The 11,340-nt window shown below is 28.4% G+C and overlaps 1 protein-coding gene across 6 annotated transcripts in view; it reads right to left on the bottom strand.

Moving 5' to 3' along the window:
- Nucleotides 1–11,340, bottom strand: part of swm (Zinc finger protein swm) — a gene marked incomplete in the record, with an annotated part of 40,152 nt that overhangs the window by 14,546 nt on the left and 14,266 nt on the right. For 3 of the 6 annotated variants that reach the window (XM_067048554.1, XM_067048577.1, XM_067048570.1), the window contains 5 exon segments: nucleotides 906–1,049; nucleotides 1,392–1,586; nucleotides 1,673–1,821; nucleotides 5,898–5,969; nucleotides 6,057–6,248. In XM_067048554.1, coding sequence (XP_066904655.1) covers nucleotides 906–1,049; nucleotides 1,392–1,586; nucleotides 1,673–1,821; nucleotides 5,898–5,969; nucleotides 6,057–6,248 — 752 coding nt within the window. 6 annotated transcript variants of the gene reach the window in all.

Below are 11,340 nucleotides of genomic sequence, written 5' to 3'. Positions count from 1 at the left end.
ATAGTTGACCGTGGATGATAAATGAGGAGAAGATGGTTGGGGGTGCGGTCAATGAAACACAAATAAGTATGATTAACTTATTTTAATGTGCCGACGTTTCGGGTAGAGTTTCTAGCCTTCTTCAGGGCTAAAAACAAAACAAGATAACAACCACAGTAAGATTAGAAAAATAAAAAATAAAAAAGAAAGTATAAACAAAATAATTTAAAAAATAAATAATAAAAATAAGTTAGTCATACTTATTTGTGTTTCATTGACCGCACCCCCAACCATCTTCTCCTCATATACTCTAATAGGGTTCTCTGCCAAGTCGTTTTACAAACAATATCTGAATATTCTCCAGGATTTTATTTTGCTGTCTAGTGGGTTGTTATTTTTCCACATAATTAAGAAATAATGTTTTGCAATATTCAACAAAGAATAGAAAATGAAAATTCAACTTCCTTTCAATGTTTCTAAAAACAAATTTGGGATGACACTTAAGACTCCACAAGTGAACTGGAGTGTTGGAAAGAACATACTGAGCTGGCAAAGAACTTTCTGGATTCTAAGGATTCGTGACATGATATATGACTCATGCCTGGGTCCCAGGAACCTAACCCTCTGAAGAGTTAAAAATATAAATCAAAGTATATAAAAATTATAAATTTCGGGTTCAGTTGTGTTACAGATCACCAGTATACATTTAATACTTTTAGCAAGAAGTTAAATCATAACTTCAAAACATAATCATCAATGATCATCATATTTCATTGATTTCTTAAGTGTTGATGAAATTCTTAATAAATGGTCTTTAGTAATACATTTAAATTATCATGATACTATTAGAATTTATAAACAATTATAATACTTTAATAATTTATAAACAATTATAAAGATCAAGCCAGTTATAATGATACGTTTACCTCATTGTTGTTGCTTGGATTGTACCAAAAAACTCGAATAAATCTGTTGTTCAATACTGCCTCAGTACTCTTATAAGCTATATTGGCTTCAGTGTGAGAAGAAAAGGTGATTAAAGCTGATTCTGGATCTCCTTCAAAACCGACCTAGAACATAAATAGGATATTTTAATGGTGAATATCTTTAGATTGCATCTGCGCTTTTATCAACCATAAGGTACCTGAGGCTCTAAATTTTTTTGTCATTATCATGAAAATAATTAAAATTCAAGAAGGAAAAATCCTTTTAAAACTCAAAATTATATGAATTTTAAATTCCATTTTCATTCTTCTAAATTGTAATTACTCAATGATAAATAATAAAAACAAATTTAAAAAAAAAAAAATACTATAACAAAAACAAATTCTTTAGGGCCGAGTTGCATTCTCGATAAGAGCATTTTATATATTTTCATTCCCAGTGAAGAATGAGATCATGATTCGACTAACCTGAATATTAACAATTTTTCCAAATTTTGAAAAATGATTGTTCAAAAGAGTGATGGTGTTAACACCAAGAGGTACTTTCTTTAACTGTAATGATGTGTTTCCTCCATGCTGAGGAAATGGTGGACGAGCTGGAGTTCGGTTCGGTCCTAATCTTGCAAAATCAAAATTTTGATTATCTGCTGTTATTGTTCGCACCTGAAAAGATAATAAGGCATCATTAAAGTAAATAGACTACTAAAGTAAAATAAAGGACAATAAGTAAAAATAATCACTCTACTAACTGCTGAATGGTTGATATTGTTGAAGTCTTGGTTTGAGACTGGTCGAGCATGTCTAAAATGTGGAGACCCAGTTACGACATTGATCAGCTCTCTTTGATGAGGAAAACCTCGGCCCATACTAGTCCTTACCATCCCAGTTCCTCTCACTACTGAAAAGAGAAAATTTTGTAATGAAAAGTACTATACTGTGAGTGACAGAAACATAAATAGTAATAAAGACAAAGTATTTCATATCAGACCACATTAGTGACCGAATTGGTGGAAATCTCTTCAGTGGCAGCTCGCTATCACATTTATAAATCTTTGCTATTAAAAATATCTTCATTAAAAAGCAAAAACTATTTGTCAAGAAATTAAATGAATAATTCATATTCTTGAATCCTATTTGGAATATCATTAACACAAAAATTGTTGTGAAAATAAGATGCAAAGGAAAACACATTCAACTATTTCCATTTATTTTTATAATTTTTTTAGAGTGGAGTAACTGATCGAGTAAAATGTTCTCTTATCTCCCGGAAATGGGTTTGAGACTGGCTGTGGCTGAGTTTGTTCTGTAATATGAGCCGTGGATTGACTCTGGGATTGAATGACACTCCTAGGGACTCGGTCTCGATAAAGTGAGTACCCTTAAACATTTAACCCATTTTACATGAATTACCACCATTCTTCCAAATTTTGATAAAATAGGACAAGCCATTTTCAAAATATAGATATGCCAAGGAAACTACGTTTTGGTATGTATAAACAGAAGTAGTAGATGAAATATGATGAAATCAATATGATAACAACATTCATAACCCCTGTAAATTTCATTCAAATTGGATTAACAGTTCGATCACAATTTAAGAGAGACAGATATGGAACCAATGTCCTAAGTCCTTCATATCTAAAACATAAAATGTGAGTAGAAATTTTTGATTCTGAAGACAAGTTTTTTTTTTTTAATTCCTGCATAAAACAAAGGTTTTATATTTTCCGTAGCGAGGAAGCAAAAATTTAAGTAGTGAGTAGGTATTTATTTTTTAATTTTAAGAACATTATTTTTGCATAAAACAACAAAATATTAGCATACATCAAGTACATATTTCCTCAATTACATATAAGTTATAACTATGATCCATTTTTATTTTTACTTAATTTTTTAAATCTAGCATAAGTTTATTATGGTATATATTTTTGAAAATTGGGTACACATTATCAGGTCCATAAAAAGGGCTAAAAAGCAGATATGAAGACATGAGAAGATTTTTATTTACTTCTTGTTTTTTTTCGTCTCGATTTGAAAAGGTTCAATAAAATCAACTAAAATTTTAATACTTTGTTTCATACACTTTATCTTACAAACAATAACCTGAATCCATATAAAAAAAGGTTTAGGTTTTAAATTATATCCAGGTCCATGATTATAAAAATATTAACATGATTCACTATCTCTACAACAGGTTGCAGCACCTGTAGGTCATGAAACAATTGACTACAACTTGTTTTTTTGTATGGGTCCCAGTAACTTCAAGTTTCTTTGTATGATTTTAACATTTCTGTTTCATTAAAAAATACTCCACAAAATTTCTTTAAAGCTAGATAATTACTTTTAGGGGAAAAAATAGCAACAAACATCAGCAGAAATTTTATGATAAAGATTTAAACATGTAGGGGATAAAAAATTGTTTTATATTTAAATGTAAAAAAAAAAAAAATTGCCATAAGCAAGAATAGTACCAGATTTCATACATGGATTAAAAGATTTTTTTTCATGATGAATCTAACTCTTAGAAATGATTTGAGCTGAGATTTTAAGAAAACTAAGTTAAGAATTATACAATAAAAAAAAAACGATTCAAAGACTGGAAAAACAAAAAAAAATAAAAACCTATATACTTTTTGAAGTTGAACATGGCTAAATCTACCAATGTTGATTGGTTTAAGCAAAAACAGTGCATACCAGAATAGACAGAAAGTGAGAAATGGAAAGATTAAAAAAAAAAAAAAGTAAATGGATAAATGAAACTCATACAGTCAACATCCTTCCGGCTCAGTTCCTCCAAACATACTTAAGAAATAAAGACTTTTGGAGGATGCTCTAATGAACACAATGGATAATTGTTGTACAGTATATCACAAACAAACATAGATAATAAGTATTACATTATTTTAGCTGAATTTATAATAAAGAAAATTTGTTATTTAAATAATCTATAACAATTCTAATTTTATTTTCACACAATTCTAGAAGAATTTATCTTTTCATTGTATACAGGAAGGGAACTAAACAGAAACAATAACATGCAAATAAATAATATTATCAAACCAATAATAGTTCTTATTGAAAAAAAAAAAAAAAACAAAATACAAGCTGTTCCTGTACTTATGTCAGGTTTCGTCCTCGGAAACTGTCTTAAGTCGAACCCTATCCAACAAAATATATTAATAGGTACGTAGTCTTTAGTTTATAAAGTTTTCAATATAATGTGCTCTTAATTTCATTAGCTTTATTTGACATTCTAATTGAATTTTTAATTAGGATTCGATCAATAAAAAAATTCAATTTTTTTTTCAAGTAAAGTAGCTCTAAATTCAAACAACATAAAATGGTAAATATGTTAAAATCTAAATCCAAAACAAGTTAAATGGGGCGATAAAAACAGGGGATACCTGTACAATTATTACTATTATATATCGAGTTCTGATTGTAATCTTCAAAGATATGATAAAAAAGGCCATCCTCCTTCCCGGCCCAGACCCTCAGTGAGCGACAGTCCTATATCACTTTTGAAATATTAACTTGAAACAGGAAGAGGAAGCTTTAAGATAATTTAATCCAGCAATATTTAAAAAGCGACTGAAATTGGAAAACAATGTGAATATATGTTTTTGAACAGTAATCAAAGAACATTTTAAATAAAATAACATAAGACAACATCCAAACATTTTCACTAAAAATCGATTTTTTGAATTGAAAAATTAGATATTACATCAAATTTTAGAGCGTCGAAAGAGCAATTAAAAAAAATTTAATAACAGTTTTAATGTAAATAAAGTGGTACTTCATTAAAATTATTTTTTCCTAAGGAACTCTTCAGCTACCAAAAAAACAAAGAACAAAGAAAAATGAGATGGTGTGTCAGGAAATAAACAAAAACTTATTTATTTGTGCCAATGTTTCATTTAAACAAATTTTACATTTTCTTCCCCATCTTTCATTATGTTTATTTCTTCAATACTTTCTGTTTTTTAATTCTTCATAATTTATTTTGTACAATTCTTAATTATATTGTCATTAATCGACTACTTTCTACTTAATTCATTGTTATGTATATTTCCAATTTTGTTTGTTTATTATTTTCCTTTATTTCTATGTTTCTCTGAGTGATGATTGTTATATCTTTTTTTTTTTTTGGCCCTGACGAAGAACTAAAATTCAGGTGGTCAAATGAATAAATAAGTTTTTTTTTATTTGTGTTAATTTCCTGACTGCACCCCTGACTATCTTCTCCTCATACTCATCTACGGTCAGCTAACACCTCGCAGTAAAGAAAAATTATTAAACACAAATATAGAACCTTTATTAGTATATATGAATAACTTAGACATTCATTGTATACAGGAAGGCAACTAAACAGAAACAATAACATGCAAATAAATAATATTATCAAACCAATAATAGTTCTTATTGAAAAAAAAATACAAGCAGTTCCTGTACTTATGTCAGGTTTCGTCCTCGGAAACTGTCTTAAGTCGAACCCTATCCAACAAAATATATTAATATGTACGTAAGCCGAAACGCTTAAGTAAAAAGCAAGTGCTCTATTGCATTACATAAAAAATATTCTTTCTTAAACGGGTTTTAATAGGTATGTCAGTACAACAAAAGATATGAAAGTTTGAAACTGAGAATGTGAAAACTACCTGATGTTCTTAAAAAATATGATGAATTTTAAATGAACTATCTAGATTAAAACTGTAATCGATAACATTTTTTCAATACAATGAGCAAAATATAGATCATAAGGAGCCTACCAAAAAAATCCTTAGATCAAAGAAAACAGATAATGAATCCATGCATACAAAATGAAGAAAATACAAAAGATGAATGTGAATTGGTTTTAACAGAAGGAAAATACATTTATTTAAAAAAAAAAAAAAACAGTAAATCATGTGTTCTTCAATTAAAAACTTTGAAGAGAGAAAGAAATTGGTAAAGGTGTACAACAAATTAACTGACTTGGACCCGCTCTAAATTGAGGTCTTGTCCACATTCTTGATTCCATGCTTGGAGCATCTGGATTATATTCTGCTGCAGTGAAAAAAAATTAAAACAACAATTAATAAATCATACTGTATTATATACATTAAAAATAAATTAATAGATAAATTTTATTACCCATGTTATTAGTGGTAACTTGTGTAATAGATGGAGGTGGTGGTGCTAATTGTGGTGGTGGTGGTGCTGCTTGAATCATTAATGGTGTTGGAGCTCCTGAACCATTGTAGAGTGGATCTACATCCTCAAGAATAACTGGGTCAGATCCATGGTCATATGGGCACAAGTCTCCTCGCATACAATAACCTTTTTCTGTGAAAACAAACACGACAAGAAGAGGGTATTTGTATAGTGTTATATATATTTTTAAATCAAATATTTCTTTATAAGGTAGTTGGCAGTGGATTCTCATCAAGGAAATGTAGGTTTAGGTCATCATGCAATACACACTATTGCTGTTTATGATTTATTAAAAGTACAATTCAACCCACAACAAGATCTCTAATGTCGGTCAAAATATTGACTAATTATCAAATAAATAATGCAAAATGATAGTTTGACTAAAAATGAAGTCCCAAATGACCACCATCACTTCTTCAATTAAATTAAATATGTCAGTTAAATATTGGAAATATCAGGAGTTAAATAATTACTTTTTTTATTATAATATACACAGAAAAAACAAATAATTCTAAGAGGACATTAAAATTTTTTAAAGATTCAATAAAAATTATCTATGAATAATAAGTATCAAGATCTACAATATGAAATAGTCATAATATAAAATTCAAAACAATATGAATATAACTTCTTTGTCAGAAAATCAAACAAAATTTTAAAAAAACAAAAAAAAAAAACAGTAAAAACAAAATTTAATCATTAAAACTATTGCTTGAATTCAGTTCTATTGACATTTTTCAGCGCTTCTTTAAATTTATTCTCTTTTTGTGATTACAATTTAAAAGCCAGATAGTAACTTCTTAAAAATCCACTTTTAAAGTATTTTGAAAAAATACACAACTTACAAATCTCCAATGAAAAATGAAAATACTCACATCAATGGGGAAAAATACCTCCTTTTTATTAATTAAGTAGTATATCAATTCTTTTAAAAATTAATATGTCATTTTGGATTAACACAAGTATAATCAATTGTGTACAAATAAGCATTATACAATATGCATTTTTAACAAGTTCTCTTAATAGCACAACTACAGAAAAATAAAAATTAAAAATATGGAATTTTTTAATCAATTCAAACAATTTACATTTTTATGCCACAAACAAAATGGCAAATGATTGCTTTAGATATTCAAAATTAGATATTCTTTAAAGTACCATGTATGTATGAAGAATATTTTCTGACAGTCAAAAGCACGGATAATCCTTTCTCCAAAACACATGAAAGCATGAACTACTTAATTCTGTGGATTCATGAGAGCATGAATTGCTGAATTCTCTAGATTCATATAGTGAAACTGTTTAGAAAAGATAAAGTTCTGACATATTTCCACTAGTCATTTTTGAACTGTAATGCCACTTTTTTTCTTCTAATAAATGTAACCAAGAAGTGGTTAAAAGGAAAAATGGTTTTATAAGACAAAATCCAGTATTTAAGTCTGAATTTATGAAGTTTTGTAAAATTTCTCTTGTTCGAATAAATTTAAATTTATTACAAAAATATAAATCACTTAATTACCAACACATCAGTACATCAGTCAATGTTGGTAGAATATTATTGTTATCATTTCAATAGTATTTATTTCTCTGAATTTTTTTACTCCTTGGGTAAATAAAAACATTATTCTTTGCTTTGACACATATGAATAATAACATTGCTCTCGTGATTTAAAGAAAAAAAAAAAAGGAAGTGTTTTGATTGAAAATCATGTGGTCTAAATCTAAACTCTATTCACCTTTATCATCTAAGAAATCAGGAATCAAGACTAATGAAAAGATGATAGACTTAACCAGAATAACTTTGGAAATTAAATTAAAAAATACAAATTTTTCTATACATTGAGAGGTACTTCGAGAATAGAAGCATCAAATTGAGCCAACTGGAAGAGGGCCAGGCTCAATATCAGACTGTACTACACACAAAGTATTAGTTCATTGGAAAAAAAAAAGGTGGCCACATTTTTATGCCTATCAGTATTCTTGCATAATAGAAATTTATAAATTATTAATTGAATCATCAAATGGTAAAAGGAACTAAGTAAAAAAAAAACTTTTTGGAATTTATTTGACAAGAAGTGTTATCATTTTGAAAAAGGCTCATTGTGGTGATCAAATGAACTAATTTGTTATATCTGTGATAAGATTTTGAGACCTGCATATTCTCCACCAAATCTTGCAATCATGTAGTCATAGGCCAATGCCAATAGATTACACTTAATTTTAATCCTTAAAACAATACAAGTATGTGTACTAAACTAATAATGGGTCATCAATTGGTGATACAGATTTTTTTCCCCATAAAATCATTCATAAAGTTCATAAAAATCTAAATATTCTTCAGCAATAGATATGCTATAAAAAGCATTAACATGGTAAAATGGACTTGAAATTAAAATATATTTGAAACTTTAAAACCAAAATTTGATATACAAATTTCAATAAATAATATAAATAAAGCTCGAAAGCTGACCATCATATGAATGAGCTGACAAGAATGAAAATGGGGCATGTCACTTTTCATTTATTTTGAGAAGTTGAGTATGTTCTAAAATAATATACCTGATATTTAAATACTGTATACTTGATATATGAGTATTATATAAGTACATTCACAACTTATTCATTTTCTTGCAATAAATGAGAAGCGATTTTAACACTTTCATTCTTACCAGCTCATATTCTTTTCTTCAATTTATTTTCTATCATGATCAACCTAATATGGACTCTACCTAGGAGGCACTGACACTTCCCTGTCAAATTAGCATTCAATCAATAACCCACTAATTTCACAAGTTATTTCAATGCTCATGGCATAAAAGCATCTATATTTCTGCTTAAAATTTCAAAATATATAATAATTTAAACACTTAATTTTCCAATACTAGAAGGCAATATTCATCTCAACATAAGCTGCCACATTTCACATCCACTATAATCTATACAGCAGGATAAGTCTCACAAATTCAAATTTAAAGGTTAAGGTAACAGTAACTGCAAAGTGAGTAATTTTAATTTGGAACATTATCAAATGCCTTATATTTATTTTAGTAAATCATAAATTTCTAAAGAGGATTTATGGTTTATTAATGTAGGACAACTTTGGCATACTAACAATACGTTTGCAGAACCTTAAGTTTGGTTTTATTGTAGCCTCAGAGTTTTATTGATTTTTTTTTAACTAGTTCTTTACTAAATGTATTTACTTTAATTATTTTATGTTCACTCAACAAAGCTTTGATAGGTGAACATCAGCGCTGCTACTGCACAATCCATAGCCATACATACATATACTGTGCATCAAGTACTCTTCATCTCTCCAATATATTTTATAGCTTTGTTTTAAACTGAACAAAGATCCTTAACATTTCCCAACATTTTTTTTTTTTTAATTGGGGTTTAACGTCATTATTTTCTCCAACTTACTATAAAAAATAAAGGTTCTTAAACAGGTTACCAACATATTCTAGCCCAAGAGGGAAGGGCGAAAGCTGTTCTGCGGGTCCAACATGAAATAAAAGTCAATCGGATTTAAACCAGCATAGCTTCTGACATAAGAATGCTAAGTTGGTACGTTACCATACTTGGCCACCACTAGTCAATATTATAGTTTTATATATATCTTATAACTACAAGAGCATCTGTTTTAGTAACTCCAACTTCATTTTGATATAATACAGTTTCTGATAGTGGAATGTGAACTATAGCTGATGGAGTAGATGTAGTTAACTGTAGATATAATTTAAAGGAAAATTAGTAGGGCAGTACAATCAATTAAGAAAACTCGCTGATGAACTTATTTTTATATTGGGTGGCAAGATTTGAAGACCTATAACTTAGGCCGAAACATTGAAACGCAATAGAAATAAGTTTCACTAATTAGTAAGTTTTTTTCACTGATTGTGCCCCAAAGACCAACTTCTCTACTTTTTTATTTTTCCTCATAGATAGAATATTTTACCAACAATTGATTGATTCTACCTGAATCAACACAGATAGTCTCCAACAATTGCATCAATATTATATTTAATTTTCTTCATGAATAAATGTTTATTTTAAATAAGTATCTGAGATCAACAAAATCACAATATTTGAATGAAGTATAACCACATTTCAGGCAATAGCTTTTGAAAGTAAATTCTTTTTGCTGAAAATGCCAGCCAGTTAAAAAAAAAAGTTCAAGAAGTAGATAGTTCTAAAAATTTGATAGTGGTGACATCATTCTCAAGAGGAAAGAGTGTTATGAAAGAAAATTACTCCATAGAAAAGATCTGCAAGACGCAGACTCAAGGCCATGTGAGGCAGACTCAAAAAAGTACTCGGAAATCAGTATGAGAACGTGAAGTTTCCTAATCCACCGTAAATCATGGACTGCATAGCTTGGGAAAAGTGAATCGCTTAGCCAAAATAATGTCTAATGAGTTGACTATTAAGCAGGCGAGATGTAACAGGAAATTTGGAACAAATATTGAAAGCATTTTTATTTGCAATGAAAAGAGGATATATTGGAGAAGCCTATGACCAAGAAACAATAGTTAGACTGCAATGAGCCTGTCTGCTGTGTCATCAGCAAAGCAGAGGCAATTTGAAAAAAAGAGGATGAGTGCAATAATTTTGAATTACGATGGTATAATTCATCATAATTTTTTTTCTAGAAGGTCAAACTATTAATTCAAAATTTCATATTGATCAGTTACAAAGAATGTATGAAGTTAGCCAGTGTTACCCAAAGTTAACAAATTTTCAAATTTCACAAAATCCTCATCAGTTTCCCTTATTCATTATTTAATGTATTTATTCACAACATTTCCTTTCTAGAATACTAGTTTGTTAAATACTTTTCTCAAATGTTGGGTACACACTTTTAAGCATAAGTAAGATTTAAGTAAAGATCGGATATTCAACAATATGGATTTAAATCTCTAGTTTAACAGAAAGATTCCTTCAAATACTTTACTTATTTTCAATATAGGGACTTAATATTTCAACAAGTGAAAGTAAAAAGGTAAGTAAAAAAAACATATAGATACAAATATATCATATATCTTTAAATATCATAATTATATTTTCATTAAAAGTAATATAGATTTAAAAAATAAATAATTTCTATTACAACGCTCAATACAAAAATAATGACTAGCATCAAAATTATCACAGTAAAATTTTTTTTTATGTTTAAATTAATCTATGATAAATCAACAAATAGAATTTTTTTCTTAATAATATT

This window comes from Halyomorpha halys, unplaced genomic scaffold, assembly GCF_000696795.3.
Source record: "Halyomorpha halys isolate HHAL.00 unplaced genomic scaffold, Hhal_1.1 Scaffold435.1, whole genome shotgun sequence".
Classification (NCBI taxonomy): domain Eukaryota; kingdom Metazoa; phylum Arthropoda; class Insecta; order Hemiptera; family Pentatomidae; genus Halyomorpha; species Halyomorpha halys.
This window is presented reverse-complemented; position numbering and strand designations above follow the sequence as displayed.